The sequence below is a fragment of the Erinaceus europaeus genome, chromosome 7 (assembly GCF_950295315.1).
Source record: "Erinaceus europaeus chromosome 7, mEriEur2.1, whole genome shotgun sequence".
Classification (NCBI taxonomy): Eukaryota; Metazoa; Chordata; class Mammalia; order Eulipotyphla; family Erinaceidae; genus Erinaceus; species Erinaceus europaeus.
In genome coordinates, this window is record NC_080168.1 from 107,901,149 (window position 1) to 107,917,687 (window position 16,539).

At 45.3% G+C, this 16,539-nt stretch overlaps 1 protein-coding gene across 1 annotated transcript in view; it reads right to left on the reverse strand.

Moving 5' to 3' along the window:
- ESYT1 (extended synaptotagmin 1) overlaps positions 1-16,539 on the reverse strand; it is a 29,052-nt gene that overhangs the window by 8,948 nt on the left and 3,565 nt on the right. Inside the window, exons 5-24 of the mRNA XM_060195165.1 lie at positions 16,437-16,509; positions 16,215-16,304; positions 15,823-15,878; positions 14,951-15,074; positions 14,687-14,863; positions 14,483-14,565; positions 14,125-14,173; positions 13,905-13,991; positions 13,705-13,797; positions 13,222-13,293; positions 11,695-11,781; positions 8,947-9,096; positions 4,283-4,438; positions 3,985-4,161; positions 3,711-3,793; positions 3,561-3,609; positions 2,291-2,380; positions 2,060-2,155; positions 1,736-1,807; positions 1,554-1,640 (exon numbers count right to left, since the gene is read on the reverse strand). Of these exons, the coding sequence (XP_060051148.1) occupies positions 1,554-1,640; positions 1,736-1,807; positions 2,060-2,155; positions 2,291-2,380; positions 3,561-3,609; positions 3,711-3,793; positions 3,985-4,161; positions 4,283-4,438; positions 8,947-9,096; positions 11,695-11,781; positions 13,222-13,293; positions 13,705-13,797; positions 13,905-13,991; positions 14,125-14,173; positions 14,483-14,565; positions 14,687-14,863; positions 14,951-15,074; positions 15,823-15,878; positions 16,215-16,304; positions 16,437-16,509 (1,951 nt within the window). The remainder of the gene's footprint in view (positions 1-1,553; positions 1,641-1,735; positions 1,808-2,059; positions 2,156-2,290; positions 2,381-3,560; positions 3,610-3,710; positions 3,794-3,984; positions 4,162-4,282; positions 4,439-8,946; positions 9,097-11,694; positions 11,782-13,221; positions 13,294-13,704; positions 13,798-13,904; positions 13,992-14,124; positions 14,174-14,482; positions 14,566-14,686; positions 14,864-14,950; positions 15,075-15,822; positions 15,879-16,214; positions 16,305-16,436; positions 16,510-16,539) is intronic.

A 16,539-nucleotide genomic window follows, 5' to 3' on the forward strand; every position in this document is an offset into this window, starting at 1 on the left:
TCACCCTTTGTGAAGCTTTCCCCTTGCAGGTGGGAACTGGGGACTCAAACCCAGGTCCTTGGGGCATAATGGTTATGCAAAGAGACCCACATGCCTGAGGCTCCAAAGTCCCAGGTTCAGTCCCCTGCACCACCATAAGCTAGACCTGAGCAGTGCTCTGGTATTTCCCTGTGTGTCTTCCTGTCTTTCAAAAATAAAATAACTAAAATAAAAAACTCAGGTCCTTGTACACTGTAAAATGTGCACTCAACCAGGTGTGTCACCACCTGACTCCCCCTTTTATTTTTACCAGAGCACTGCTCAGCTCAGGTTAATGGTGATGAAGGGGATTGAACCTGGGACTTTGGGGCCTCAGGCACAAGAGTCTGTTTGTATAACCATTATGCTATTTACCCCTGCCCCTTAACTTTTTTTTTCCAGACATAAAGTGAGAGACAAAGGGGGTGAGAGTGGGGAGACATCTCAGCACTACAGCTTCCACCAGTCACACACACGTAGAGCAGTCACTGTCCCAGGTGAGCTATCTTGCTGCCCCCCACGGTGGTTTTTAATTCAACTATCTGTTGGGTAGTCTGAGTTTTTAAATTATTTTAAAGTTTAATTTTAAAATTCATTTCAGGGGGATCAGGCAGTGGTGCACCTGGTTGAGCACACACATTACAGTGAACAAGGACCATGGTTCAAACCCTCAACCCCTCTGCAAGGGGGGAAGTTTCACAAGTGGTGAAACTGTACTGCCAGGTCTCTCTCTTTCTCCCCCTCCCTCCCTCCCTCTTTTTTTTTTTTTTTTGTCTACAGGGTTATTGCTGGGACTCAGTGCCTGCACCATGAATCCACTGCTCCTGGAGGCTATTTTTTCCCCTTTTGTTGCCCTGGTTGTTTTATCGTTGTTGTAGTTATTATTATTGTTTTTATTGCTGTCATTGTTGTTGGATAGGACAGAGAGAAATGGAAAGAGATGGGGAAGACAGAGAGAGGGAGAGAAAGGCAGACACCTGCAGACCTGCTTCACCGCCTGTGAAGTGACTCCCCTGCAGGTGGGGATCCTTATGCTGGTCCTTGCACTTGGCGCCACGTGGGGTTAACCCGCTGTGCTACCGCCCGACTCCCCCCTCCTTCCCTCTTTATCTCCCCTTGCCCCTCTCAATTTCTGTCTCTATTCACACACACAATATATATATATGGTTGTCAGAAAAGTCATGATGGGTGGGGGTAGATAGCATAATGGTTATGTAAAGGTGTTGTCGTTGCTGGATAGGACAGAGAGACGTGGAGAGAGGAGGGGAAGACAGAGAGAAGGAGAGAAAGACAAACACCTGCAGACCTGCTTCACTGCCTGTGAAGCGACTCCCCTGCAGGTGGGGAGCCAGGAGCTAGAACCAGCTGGGATCCCTACGCTAGTCCTTGTGCTTTGCGCCACCTGTGCTTAACCTGCTGCACTATCACCCGACTCCCCTGTTTGTTTTTTTTAATCTCTAAGCATCTTGTGCTTGGTTCAATTCCTGACCCGTAACAGGAATCTATAAAATGTTTTTAGAATGAATTCCCAGTACCTGTAACTCCAAGCTCTCTGTGTGTGGTTTCCTGATGAGAAAGGAAGCACTCTCATCCCATATAGGAGCTGAAGTTTGGGGAACAGTCTGGTGGAGATGAGGAGTTATGATTAGTAGTTGATACACTTGCTCCTCTTTTCCCTTCTCATTCTTTCCCTCCCATTCCTAGCCATTCTCAATACCTTAGTTTTATGAGATGTGTCTCCCACAGTGAGAGTAGCGTAAGAGTTGGGGGCTTTGGTGCCTTTTCGGAGCTAGAAAAATAAATATAGTAAACGCTAAAGGTTGTGTTAAGTTTGGACCTAGTCAGAAGAAGATATACTCCCAAAGGGTACCCATGTCCCCCCATCATTGATAACCCCCTGACATGGGACAGATAAATCTTCCCACCCCAGCATCACCATGGGGAAGACAGGAATCTAGAATTTCCTGTTCCAAACATACCAGGTGCTTCCAAACCTGAGGAAGATGGAGAAAAGCTAGGGGCCTTGGGAAGCAGATCTCACCGGCAGGTCCTCAGCCCTCTCCAGATAGATGGACAGCAGGGCTGCTGCCAGCTCGGCACTCTTCTGAGTCTGGATCAGACTGTTCACTTGCAGCACCTGAGGGAAGACACTGGGGCTTGAGTAAAGTGACTGACACCCTGGGGCCTGGCATATACCTTGAGATCTGATAAAGTGCTTCTTCTGACCCATCTGGGTGCCTCCCTCCCTCCAGTGTCCCCCCTGCTCCTTTACCTCCTCTAGCTCAGCAGCAGTGGGCCGGGGAGTCAGACATTCCAGACGTAAGTGCAGGAGGCCAGAGGGGACGTCCTCCAGGGTCAGCCACTGTGGAAATAGGCAGAGTTAAAACTTGAGGGTGTGGGGACAGAGGGACTCTGAGAATGGGACTTGGGTCAAGGTTAGGAGGGATAAAAAAATTTTTTTTAAATAAATAAAAAGATTGGGATGAATGTCACTGTTAAAAACAATGAGGTCATTGCACCAAAGTAAAAGACTCTGGGGTGGGGGTGGACGGGCGGGGAGAATACAGGTCCAAGAAGGATGACAGAGGACCTAGTGGGGGCTGTATTGTTATATGGGAAACTGGGGAATGTTATGCATGTACAAACTATTGTATTTACTGTTGAGTGTTAAACATTAATTCCCCAATAAAGAAATTAAAAAACAAAAAAACAATGAGGTCCGGTTCCCCACCTGCAGGGGAGTCGCTTCACAGGCGGTGAAGCAGGTCTGCAGGTGTCTGTCTTTCTCTCCCCTCTCTGTCTCCCCCTCCTCTCTCCATTTCTCTCTGTCCTGTCCAACAACACCAGCAGTAATGGCAACAATAACAACAAGGGCAACAAAATGGAGAAAGTGGCCTCCAGGAGCAGTGGATTTGCAGTGCAGGCGCCCAGCCCCAGCGATAACCCTGGAGGCAGGAAAATAAAAAAACAAAAAAGTCATCTCCTTTGTAATATCTTGGTTAGAACCCAAAGGGATCATGTTGAATGAGATAAGCCAGAAAGAAAAGGACTATTACTAAATGATCTCACTCATAGGTGGAACTTAAAAAAGAACAATAAGAGTGGTCCAGGAGGTGGCATAATGGATAAAGCACTGGACTCTCAAGCATGAGGCCCCAAGTTCAACCCCCGACAGCACATGGGCCAGAGTGATATCTAGTTCTTCCTCTCTCTCCTCCTAGTTTTCTCATTAATAAATAAACAAAATCTTAAAAAAAAAAAAAAAAAAAAAAAGAACAGTAAGGGAAAACATAAGGTGGGACTTGGATGTGGTCAGGTGTATTGCACCAAAGCAAAAGGAAGGAGGGGAAGGGATGAGACAAAGGGACATCTGGGTCCTGATGTATAATGGGAGACCAAGTGTCCCCCTGACACCAAGACACCTATCACGGGGAGATGAGGGGCTGTACCTATGTAGGATCAACTGTACTGAAAACAGTAACCCCCCAATTAAAATTTTTAAAAACATTAGGAGAGATTGTTGCTTTAAATTCCATGCTCACCTCATCAAGGAAGCCACTGTTTAGGACGGTGGTAAGACTCACTTTACACCTGCAGAAGAGAAAGATTAAGGTTAAGAGATAAATAGTCTGAGCAATTCTTTGTTTCAACTCCCATGGCCTACAGACCCAGCCTGTCTGCACTCCTCTCACCTGCCCAAAAAGTCATCCTTATCCAGGTCCTTGTCAAAAACTTCAACCTCTAGTGCTTGGCCTGGGATTGATGTGACAATCACCTAGTGGGAGAAAAGGGTACAGGCAAAAGGGGATTCACTCCTTTCTTTCTTTTCTTTTCTTTTTCTTTTTTTTTAATAAAGATCACTACCGTTTCCCACATGCAGTCAACAGAAGCCCGGAAGTTTGCTGTTCCCTTTGTTTTACCATTGTAGCTAAGGACTTTGGGGGGTGGGGGAGCTCCAATTCTGACCTCAAAAACCTCATTCCAGCGGGGATTGAGATCTTCCCGAACAACACGGCTCCGGAAGGTTCGTCCTGCCAGCTTTAGTTTGACATAGGGGTCTGATTTGCCCTTCACCAGTCCCCCTAAGAAACGATCTTTGGCAATCAGGTCCTGGGCCTCCAATATGTGGATTCGAAGCACATTCTACGAGGAGGACAAATGGGGTACCAGGTGTCAGTTTGGGAGGAAGAAACCTGTCAGAACTGGCCTGAAGTAGGCTTTGCATACTGACAAGGCTGCTAGCACTTTGCAGCTAGAGACTCACCTCGGTCCCAAAGTGACTTTCAGGAGTGGTATGACAGGGCCGTGGGGGAGCGTCCACACTGCTGCCCATCTGGGGGCTCTCACTGTCCTGGTCCCAGGCATCCACAGTACCAGGCACGGTGGGGAAACGCACCTCTGATGTATCCAGGTACAAGATCTGGAAGGGTAGTATGACTGTCAAGTGCAAGGACAGCTAAGTACCCGCAAACAAGTATGTGTGCGGGGCGAGGAGGCAGAGCAGAGGCTCTGATGAGAAAGCCAACTTCCTGGCTCCACTGGGCAACTCTCTAGAGGGTTCCATGCACACTCACCCTCCTCAGATTCCATTTCTTCCCCCAGTTAAATCAACAAACATTTGTTATGACTTTTGTGGGGGTAAATAGCATAATGGGTATGCAAAGAGACTCTCATGCCTGAGGTTCCAAAGTCCCAGGTTCAATCCCCCAAACCACCAATAAGCCAGAGCTGGGCAGTGCTCTGGAGTTTCTCTCTGTGTCTCTCTCTGCATCTCTCTCAAAAATAAAATAAAAAACAGAGACTTCCGGAGGCGGAGCTACGAGCAGCAGATCGCTTTCTCTCCTCTCCTCTCCTCTCCCGGATCAACTAGGAATACCAAAGGAGACCACCCGGACCGAAACAAGACAGGACTAGAATGACCACAGGAACCCAGTAAATCACCCGTGAGTACAAACACGCGTGGCTGGTGACAGAGAGGAGAGAGGGGCCTAAGGAGAGATTAAGTGACTGCTAACAGTTCGATAGTTTGTCAGTGGAGACACCACCTCCAGTCTGCTCCACCAACAAGGGGACAGCTGAAGGGAGGAAAGGACTCCCCAGAGACTCACCAAGTACAACTCTGAGTCTCCATTGCTACTACCCTCAGAATCTGGAGCAGCAACAGGGAGGGACACCAGGGGACAGAGATCTAACCGGGAAACTCAGGAGAAGACCTATACCTCGGTGGCATAGCTGAAGGGCTGTGAAAGTCTCTTTGCATAACCACTGAATTATCTCTGCCACACCCTGCTTTATCTCTTGGTCAGGAGTCATTCATTAAGCCAAGAAGCCTATTGATAGTTTAAAAGCCCTCAGGCTACCATAGCCTACAGGGGAAAAAAAAAAAAGGCTTTTACACCACTGAACTCCAACTCAGGGATTGAAAAACCTCTTAACTTATATAAAATGGTTAAAACAACAAGAAAAAATAATGGAGACTCGAACCAGGACAAGAGTCCAGCTAAAAGTCCTCCAGAGGGCAAAGCACAAAACAACGAGTTCAACATCCAAACATTAGCTAAGGAAATAATAACAGGAGTGAGTAAAGAATTTGAAAAAATTGTAATCAGAACTGCAGGAACAACAAATGAGAATATGGAAGAAAATTCTAATTATCTCATGGTTATTAGAGAGCTGAAAGCTGAAATTGCTGAGCTAAGAAGGCAACTAGCTGAACAAGCTAAAACAGTATCAGAGCAGGGCAACAAAATAGATGAACTCCAGAAAGCAGTAGAGGGCAGAGAGAATAGAATCAATGAGGCTGAAGACAGAATCAGCAAGATTGAGGATGAATTAGAGACAACTAAAGAAGAAGTAAGAGATCTCAAAAAGAGATTAAGAGATGCTGAAAACAACAACAGAGTCCTATGGGATGACTTCAAAAGAAACAATATACGCATTATTGGCTTACCAGAGGAAGAAAGAGAAGGGGAGGAAGAAAGCGTTCTCCAGGCCATAATAGCTGAAAATTTCTCTAGTCTAGACAACACCAAAGACATAAAGATTCAAGAAGCCCAGAGGGTCCCAAACAGAATTAACCCAGACCTAAAGACACCAAGACATGTCATACTTAGATTGGAAAGGAATAAGGATAAAGAAAGGATCCTCAAGGCTGCAAGAGAAAAACAAAGAGTCACCTACAAAGGAAAACCCATAAGATTAGCAGCAGACTTCCCCATACAAACACTACAGGCCAGAAGAGAATGGCAAGATATCTATCGAGTGCTCAATGAGAAAGGCTTTCAGCCAAGAATACTATATCCTGCTAGACTGTCATTCAGACTAGATGGAAGCATCAAAACCTTCTCAGACAAGCAACAGTTGAAGGAAGCAACCATCACCAAGCCTGCCTTGAAAGAAGTTCTGAAAGGTTTCCTATAAACAACCAGACCACCACAAATAGAACATATATCAAAACACTCTAAAACTCTACAAGAATGGCGTTAAAATATCTTCAATCTTTGATATCAATAAATGTGAATGGCCTGAATTCACCTATTAAAAGACACAGAGTAGGAAGATGGATCAGAAAACACAACCCAACAATATGTTGTCTACAGGAAACTCACCTAACGCAACAAGACAAACACAGACTTAAAGTGAAAGGATGGAAAACTATCATTCAAGCCAATGGCCCACAAAAAAGGGCAGAAACAGCTATTCTCATATCTGACATGATAGACTTTAAAATAGATAAGATTAAAAAAGATAGGAATGGACACTACTTACTGCTCAGAGGATCAGTCAATCAAGAGGACTTAACAATTATTAATATCTATGCACCCAATGAGAAGCCATCTAAATACATCCAACTTCTACTGAAAGAGCTACAGCAATATATTAACAGTAACACAATCATAGTAGGGGACTTCAACACCCCACTATCTCAACTTGACAGATCATCCAGGAAGAAAATCAGTAAAGACATAAGGGAGCTAAATGAAGAGATAGATAACCTAGAACTATTGGACATTTTCAGAGTCATTCAGAGCAAGTTGTGGTATATATACACAATGGAATACTACTCAGCTGTAAAAAATGGTGACTTCACCGTTTTCAGCCGATCTTGGATGGACCTTGAAAAAATCATGTTGAGTGAAATAAGTCAAAAACAGAAGGATGAATATGGGATGATCTCACTCTCAGGCCGAAGTTGAAAAACAAGATTAGAAAAGAAAACACAAGTCGAACCTGAAATGGAATTGGAGTATTACACCAAAGTAAAAGACTCTGGGGTGGGTGGGTGGGTGGGGAGAATACAGGTCCATGAAAAATGATGAATGAAATAGTGGGGGTTTTATTGCTAAATGGGAATCTGGGGAATGTTATGCATGTAAAAAAAAAAAAAAAAGAAGTAGAAACGCAAAGCAGAAATTGACTGAGTTTGGAATATGGCACCAAAGTAAGAAAGCAGAAGTATACTAGAGTTTGCAGTGAGTACCTCCCTAATACTTCCTCTCCACTTTTCCAAGCTTTGGGTCCATGATTGCTCAACAATTTGTTTGGCTTTGTATGTTAACTCTCTTTTCAGTCACCAGGTTCCAGGTATCATCAGGATGCCGGCCAGACTTCCCTGGATTGAAGACACCACCAATGTGTCCTGGAGCTCAGCTTCCCCAGAGACCCATCCTACTAGGGAAAGAGAGAGGCAGACTGGGAGTATGGACCGACCAGTCAACGCCCATGTTCAGCAAGGAAGCAATTACAGAAGCCAGACCTTCTACCTTCTGCAACCCTCAATGACCCTGGGTCCATGCTCCCAGAGGGCTAGAGAATGGGAAAGCTATTGGGGGAGGGGGTGGGATATGGAGATTGGGCGGTGGGAATTGTGTGGAGTTGTACCCCTCCTACCCTATGGTTTTGTTAATTAATCCTTTCTTAAATAAAAAAAATAAAAAAAATTAAAAAAAATAACATTAAAAAAAATAAATAAAATAAAATAAAAAAAAACAACATTTTTTAAAATTTGTATTTACTTATTTTCCCTTTTTTTAAAAAAAATATTTTATTTATTTATGAGAAAGATAGAGGGAGAGAGAAAGAACCAGACATCACTCTGGCACATGTGCTGCCGGGGATCAAACTTGGGACCTCATGCTTGAGAGTCTAAAGCTTTACCACTACGCCACCTCCTGGACCACAATTTTCCCTTTTGTTGCCCTTGTTTTTTTATGATTGTTGTAGTTATTATTGTTGTTGTTACTGATGTCGTTGTTGTTAGATAGGACAGAGAGAAATGGAAAGAGGAGGGGAGACAGAGAGGGGAGAGAAAGACAGACACCTGCAGACCTGCTTCACCACTTGTGAAGCGACTTCCCTGCAGGTGGGGAGCTGGGGGCTTGAACGGGATCCTTAAACCGGCCCTTGCACTTTGCACCATGTGTGCTACCGCCCAGCTCCCTATTGCTCTTTTCTTTAATGTTATATTTCATGATAAATTTCAGTGCACTTAGGCATTGGGTGTGCTCTGGAGTTGAAATGGCAGGATGACCTCCATAGATCATCAGATGATGAAGAGGATGAAGAAGGCAACTGTCATATAGAAAGGCCCGGGGACCCTCAGACAAGGTAGAGCTCAAAAAGGCAGAGACGGGTTGCTGCTTGCGAGATGAGTTCCTGGCATAACCAGTGGTCACACTGCCAACCACTATCCTCAAACTGGCTTCTAAACCAGCCACTCCAGCCATGGTGCCACTGGCAACAGTAAATGTGGTGGCTGCATCAGTGTTCTAAGAGACACCACCAGCCTGGAACTCCTGTCAGGCCACGCAGAGCAGGGAGCTGCTGTCGGAGGGCTGTTAAGGTGGAAACTCTGTCCCTTCTTTACTCTTAGTAACAAGGATTCCACAAGGCCCTTCCCCACCCTCAGCATTTCCTCCACGTCCATACCCTCATAACCAGTTTCATGTAGAGCCTGGAGTTTGAGCCAGAGCTGTTGAGCTGGAACCACTGGTCCAGGGTAAGTTCAGGGGCCGTCAGCAGACGAGCCAGAGGCAAGGTCAGTGCCCCTAAAGTCAGGGCCCTGGAGTCATCTTTCACCTGCACATAGGAGGAGGGGACACAGTGATGAGATTAGAGAGAGGGAGGCATACTAGGGAAAGTACAACATGGCTCCAGTCACTGGCCTTTTGATCATTGTTTCTTTTTTTAATATATATATATTTATTTCTTTTTTGTTGCCCTTGTTTTTGTTTTTGTTGTTGTTGTTATTATTATTATTTATTTATGAGAGGGATAGGAGGAGAGAGAAAGGACCAGACATCACTCTGGTACATGTGCTGCCAGGGATTGAACTCAGGACCCCATGCTTGAGAGTCCAACCCTTTATCCACTGTGCCACTTGCTGGACCACGTTATTATTGTTGTCATTGATGCTGTTGTTGTTGGATAGGACAGAGAGAAATGGAGAGAGGAGGGGAAGACAGAAAAGGGGAGAGAAAGATAGACACCTGCAGACCTACTTCACTGCCAGTGAAACGACTCCCCTGAAGGTGGGGAGCCGGGAGCTCAAACCGGGATCCTTACACCAGTCCTTGAGATTTGTGCCACGTGCGCCTAACCCGCCCCCAGCTCCCCACCTGCAGGGGGTTCCCCTCACAGGCGGTGAAGTAGGTCTGCAGGTATCTTTCTCTCCCCCTGTGTCTCCCCCTCCTCTCTCCATTTCTCTCTGTCCTATACAACAATGATGACATCAATAACAACGACAATAATAACTACAATAATAAAACAACTAGGGCAACAAAAGGGAATAAAATTAAAAAAGAAAAAAAATGAAATTAGATGATTGAAAAATTAGTCCAGGAGTGGTGAAATTTTGCTTGCTGAAAGCCAGATGCCATACACACAAAAATAATTGTATGGAGATGTGATTTATATCAGGTAAGTATTCATTTTAGCCTATAATTTTATTTAATTTTTAATTTTTATTATTTTTTTACCAGGGCACTGCTCAGCGCTGGCTTATGCTGGTTGTGCAGGGGATTGAATCTGGGCCTTTGGAGCCTCAGGCATGAAAGTCTGTACAACCATTATGCTATCTACCCCTGCCCTTAAGCCTATAATTTTTTAAAACATTTTAAAAAATATGTATTTATTTATTCCCTTTTGTTGCCCTTGTTATAGTTATTATTGATGCCGTTGTTGTTGGATAGGACAGAGAGAAATAGAGAGAGGAGGGAAAGACAGAGGGGGACAGAGAGACACCTGCAGACCTGCTCTACCACTTCTGAAGTATCCTCCCTCCTGCAGGTGGGAGCCAGGGGTTCCATCCCAGATCCTTGTGTAAGTACTTTAGCTTAGTACTATGTGTGCTTAACTGGGTGAGCCACTGCCTAGACCCCCCAATATATGATTTTTAAAATTATTTTTATTATTAATTTATTAATAGTGATTTCCAAGATTATAATATAATAAGGGTATATAGTTTTTTTTTGTGTGTGTATGTTTTTTTGTTTGTTTGTTTGTTTTACCAGAGCACTGTTCATCTCTGGCTTATGGTGGTGTAGGGGATTAAACCTGGGACTCTGGAGCCTCAGGAATGAGAGGGTCTTTGCATAACCATTATGCTGTCTACCCCTGCCCAGGGTATAGTTCTTTTTTTTTTTCTTTTTTCTTTGCCTCCAGGGTTATTGCTGGAGCTCGGTGCCTGCACTACGAATCCACTGCTCCTGGAGGCTATTTTTCCCATTTTGTTGCCCTTGTTGTTGTGCTTGTTGTAGTTGTTATTGTCATAGCTGTTGTTGTTGGATAGGACAGAGAGAAATGGAGAGGAGGGGAAGACAGAGACGGGGAGAGAAAGACACCTGCAGACCTGCTTCACTGCTTGCGAAGCAACCTTCTGTAGGTAGGGAGCCAGGGGCTCGAACTGGGATCCTTACACCAGCCCTTGCGCTTTGCGCCATGTGCGCTTAACTCGCTGCACTACCGCCCGACTCCCCACGGTATAGCTCTTTAGTGTATGATTCTCAATTATAAAAAATAGTTCTCACAGGAGTCGGGCGGTAGCGCAGCGGGTTAAGCACAACTGGCGCAAAGCATAAGGATCCCGGTTCCAACCCCGGCTCCCCACCTGCAGGGGAGTCGCATCACAGGTGGTGAAGCAGGTCTGCAGGTATCTATCTTTCTCTCCTCCTCTCTGTCTTCCCCTCCTCTCTCCATTTCTCTCTGTCCTATCCAACAACGATGACAACAACAATAATAACTACAACAATAATAATAAAAAAACAAGGGCAACAAAAGGGAATAAATAAATTTTTTTAAAAAATAGTTCTCACAAGTAGAACCTGAAATGTAATTGGCATATCGCACCGAAGTAAAAGACTGGGGTGGGAGTGGGTGGGTGGGGAGAATACAGGTCCATGAAGGATGATAAATGACATAGTGGGGGTTGTATTGTTAAATGGGAAACTGGGGAATGTTATGCATGTACAAACTATTGTATTTACTGTTGAATGTAAAACAGTAACTCCCCTATAAAGAAATAAAAAAAAATAGTTCTATGGGGGAAGTGGTAAAGGGAGAGTGGAAGAGGGAGGAGCTTCGAGATAGACTAAAAGTAGAGATCAAAGTGGAAAGGTGAACAGGTGTGAGTCTCTGAAGACAGGTTTTTCAGAGGGACTGCAATGATGATTACCTCACCTGCACATCGATTTCCTGGCTTCGAGGGTCTTGCAGGAAGAATCGGAAGGCTTCTTCCCACACCGGGCTGTTGGTGTTGTAAACTGCCTGGAGGGGTACAGAACACAGAATGGGAGTGACTGCACCTACCTTAGCACCACCCGTTTCTCCAGAAAACGCCTATATTACAAGGAGGAGTTACTCCTTCCCCTTCCTCCCTTCCCTTTTCTTTTAACCAAGGCACACGTCAGTTCCATTTTATCATTTTTTCATACTTTTTTTTTTTTTTTTTTAGCCAGAGCACTATTTAGTTCTGGCTTATGGTGATGGGGAGGATTGAACCTGGGACTCTGGAGCCTCAGGCATAAAAGTCTGTTTGCATAACCATTATGCTACCTACTCTTCACCCCTCAGCTGTAGTTTCTAATTGTCCAAGGGATTGAACTTGGAACCTGAGGGCCGCAGGCGTAAAGTCTACTGCATAAACTGCTGTGCTATTTCCCTGGCCTAAACTATCTCTGTTTACATAGATGCATTTTACATTTCCAGGGCTATTGCTGGGGCTCTATGACTACATAATGAATGCTCCTGGAGACCATTGTTTTTCTTCCTTCCTTCCTTTCCTCTTTCTTTCTATCTTTCTTCCTTTCTTTTTTTTCTTTCTATCTCCCTCCCTTGCTTCCTTCCTTTCTCTGTCTTTCTCTTATTTATAGAAACAGGGTGAGAAGGGGGAATAGGGAGAGAAAGAAAGACACCTGCAGGGCACCAAGTCCCAGCAATAACCCTGGAGACAGAGAAAGAGAGAGAAAGATAGACACCTGCAATACTGCTTTGAGAGCATGAAGCTTCCCCCCTGCAGCTGGGGACTGGGGCCTTGAACCTGGGTCTTGCACAAGGTAGCATGTATGCTGTATCATGTGCACCACCACATGACCCCCCATAATACTGTTTTTATTTTAGATTCAGATGAATCTTTATAATTTATTAGTAGTAGTAGTAATAATTTTTTAAGATTTTATTTATTAATGAGAAAGATAGGAGAAGAGAGAGAAAGAATCAGACATCAGTCTGGTACATATGCTGCTAGGGATTAAATTTGGGACCTCATGCTTGAGAGTCCAATGCTTTACCCACTGCGCCATTTCCCAGACCACAGTAGTAATAATTTCATTTATTTATTAATGGATAGAGACAGAGAGAAATTGAGAGGGAAGGGAAAGATAGAGAGGGAAGGAGAGAGAGAAAAGAGTCACCTGCAGACCTGCTTCACCACTTGTGAAATGAACCCCCTGCAGGTGTGGAGCTGGGGGCTCGAACCAGAATCCTTGTGTGGGTCCTTACGCTTCCTACTATGTGCACTTAACCCAGTGTGCCCCTGCCCAGCCCCCAGAGTAGCTTTTTATACATTGTTAGGAATCAGGTTGGCAAACCCAGCTGAGCTATCCACGCCATCTGACAAGCATTCTGAAGGGGACACCACCCTGAGAGCATTCTTCTCTCCCTGCCCTCCCTCACACCACACTGCCCACGATCAGGGTCTGTGCTCACCTTACTCTCCTGGGTCACATCCTGAATTGATAACTGCACCATAGGGTTGGGCTCCTTGTTTCCCTTCTTTAGCTACAGGAGTCGGAATTCAGAAGGCATCATTTGGGATTTTGTTTCAGTGAAAAAAAAAAAGTAGGTTCTCATCTGAATTTTTTTCTGAGGTCTCTATAGTCTTTTTCTTCCTTCCTTCCTTTCTTTTTTCTCCTTTTTAATATTTTTTTATTAATGAGGAAAAGAGAGGAGGTAAAGAGAGACCCAGAGCATCACTCTGGAACATGTGATGTTGGGGATTGAACTCAGAACCTCATAGTTGAGAAGCTAATGCTTTATCTACTGTGCTATCTCGAGTCAGTCTGGTCCTTTTCTTGAAACCCTTATGTGACATGTTGTTGCTTTTGAAGCAAAGTAGGCAGGGTCAAGGGCGAGAAAAGGAATGCTGTGTTGGGGACCGCCTGTCCACGGGTCCTCAGAAGCCTCACTCACAGGAAGATCCTGGGCCCGATCCAGATAGACGACTAAGATGGCAGCTGATGGGGGTTCCGGTCGGGAGGAGACTCCTCGATTCCACTGGAGAACCTGGGGAGCGGGAGGCAGTTGTAGTTAGACCTCTGTCCCTCCCAGTCCTCTACATTTCCAGGTACCAGTTCCTCCCCTGCCAGCTTCCTATCTCCTATATTCATTACCTGCTCCAGTTTTTCTGCATTTGGCAAAAGAGACAGCCATTCTAGTCTTAAGTGAACTTGACCTCGACCGCCTTGTAGAGGGAACCACTGGAAGGATGGAGAGTAGACAGAAGTGCAGAGGAGAGCAGATACCCACCCAGCCTCTTACCTCTCAAGGTTGCAACTATTTTCTTCCCAGGGGGTGAGACCACCCTTCTCCTCCCCTCCTCTTTCAACTTACATCATCCAGTACTCCAGCCTTTAATACTTTCCCTACATCCAGCTTCATTCTGAAGAAGGGGCGGGAGTGAAAGTGAGAAGGAAATGAAAGAGAGGTACAGTATTTTAATTTGTAGGGTGTCACTGATCCTCTGCTCACCACCCAGAGATAACTGGCAGATCTCATCCCCCCGTCTCCTTACGCTCAGGACATACTTATATATATGTGTACATACAAGCATGTATACATACTTATGTGGTGGGAGCAGAAGTAAGGAGGTTGGGAAGGAAAAGGATACAAGATTCCCAGGTAAACTGTAACTACCTCAAGGACCTTGATATACTGGGGCTCTAGAATCTTACTACAGGCAGAATCTCACCTGCCCAGAAAGTCATCTTTATCTGGATCCTTGTCAAACACCTCGACCTCTATCTCCTGCCCTGGAACCTCGTGTACCATCACCTGGAGGATCCAAAGGGGGAAAGGACTCTTAGCCTGCAGCTCTGAGAAGCATTTGGTCAGTGAATTTGCTTAACCCCCCCGGGCTGCCCCATGTCGCACAGCTGCTCCTTAGATGGCCCACCTCATAAGTCTCTTTCCACTGAGGGTTGAGTTCCTCATCAATGACGCGGCTGCAGAATGTCTGGGTTCCCACTCGCACAAGTGCGTAGGGGTCAGACTTGCCTTCAATCAGGCCCTTCACATATTTGTCCTTGGAACTGAGCCCTTGAGCAGCCAACAGGTGGATCCGAATAATGCCCTGAGTTGGAGGGGATCAGAGAGGGACTTAAGGACCCAGCACTTACTGAGCAGTGGATGGGTACCCATCTCTAGTGGATAGCTGTACCCTGGGAAGAGGGGAGCGCAACTGGGCAACATCTTGAAGGTCAGGCACAAGGGGTACCAATAACCGATTGGGCAGCACCAGGAAGGCAGCAATGGAGTCCATGATCATGGTGTCCGAGAGGGAGCTGAACAGGGAAGAAGAAAAGGTGAGTATGGGGTGGGGTAGATAGCATAATGGTCATGCAAACAGACTCTTAATGCCTGAGGCTCCCTGGTCCCAGGTTCAATTCCTCACACCACCATAAGCCAGAGCTGAGCAGTGCTCTGGGGGAAAAAAGAAAGAGAAGGAAATGAAAAAGTGAGTATAACCCCCTTTCCCAACTATGTTGCAATGTTGTATCACCTCATCCCAACTATGTTTCCCACAGCCAGGAGAGACCTCAAGCTAGAGAAAATCCCCCCCTTCTCTCTCTGATGGAGACACGCAGAGAGAGACAAAGAGAAAGTAAAAGAGACCACAGCACTGAAGCGGGGGGGGGGGGTGTCAGACTTGAACCTGAGTCATACACAGAGCATAGCAGCACACTAAGTAAGCTATTTCTCAGCTATTTTGTTTTTGTTTGGTTTTTGCTGCCAGGGTTACCACTGGGGCTTAGTGCCTGCATGGTTTCACTGCTCCTGGCAGCCATTTTTTTCTTAATAGAAAGAAATAGAAAGGCAAATGCATGCTTTCCCCACAGAAACAAACTTACAACATGACCTACCATATTTATCTAGATCAGGGATATTTGGGGATAAACATGAGGGAGCTTTGTCTTCTAACTAACATAAAGATTCCTAGAGGGTGCCAGCTGCCTCTCTTATGGTTTATATCTCTTAAATTCTGAAACTAGGGCTGGAATATTTAACAAATGCTCAATAAGTCCTTGATACCTGAGTCCTGGGATATCCAGCAGGTTGGTCATGCCTGTCCAGTTGATATCTAGCGTCTGAAAGGCAAGAGCAGGTGGGTCAGGACAGATCAGACAGCGGCATGGTCAGACCCACCCAACAGCTGCCAGACCCTTTTGCCCTTCGTCAGTTCCTTCCCCGTGTATCCAGGGAAGTGGTGCAGGAGATAAAGTGTTGGACTCACTGGCTTTTCAGGCAAGTTTGATCCCTGACAGCGCATGTGCCAGAATAATGCTCTAGTTCTTCTCTTTCTCACTAATGAATAATTAAATCTTTTTATTATTATTTGATCCCCCACCCCTCATAGCTAGCCACTCTCTCACTCTAATATTCTGTATCTCCTTCTTCCCCACACTCTCGATGTTTTTCCTTACCGGACGTCTGATAAAAAACATTGACACAGCCCCCACGATAGGAAGGTTCCCAATGAGTGGCTCCAGAATGACCCGTAAGACACCATGTAGCTGGGCAAAAAGAGAAGATGACAGCTTTCCCTTAGAACCCCAGTCCTGATTCTCTCCAACCTTCCGCTTCTTCTTATTCAATGAACTCAGGGCAAAGGTCCTCTGTTATGGTGACCCCGACATCTTTCCTACCTGCATGCCCTTGAGTCCTGCTTTGCAGAAATATTTCTTCACTTCCACATCAATCTGTACATCACCTACATAGCTAAGAGTTGGTGAAGACGAGAACAAGGAA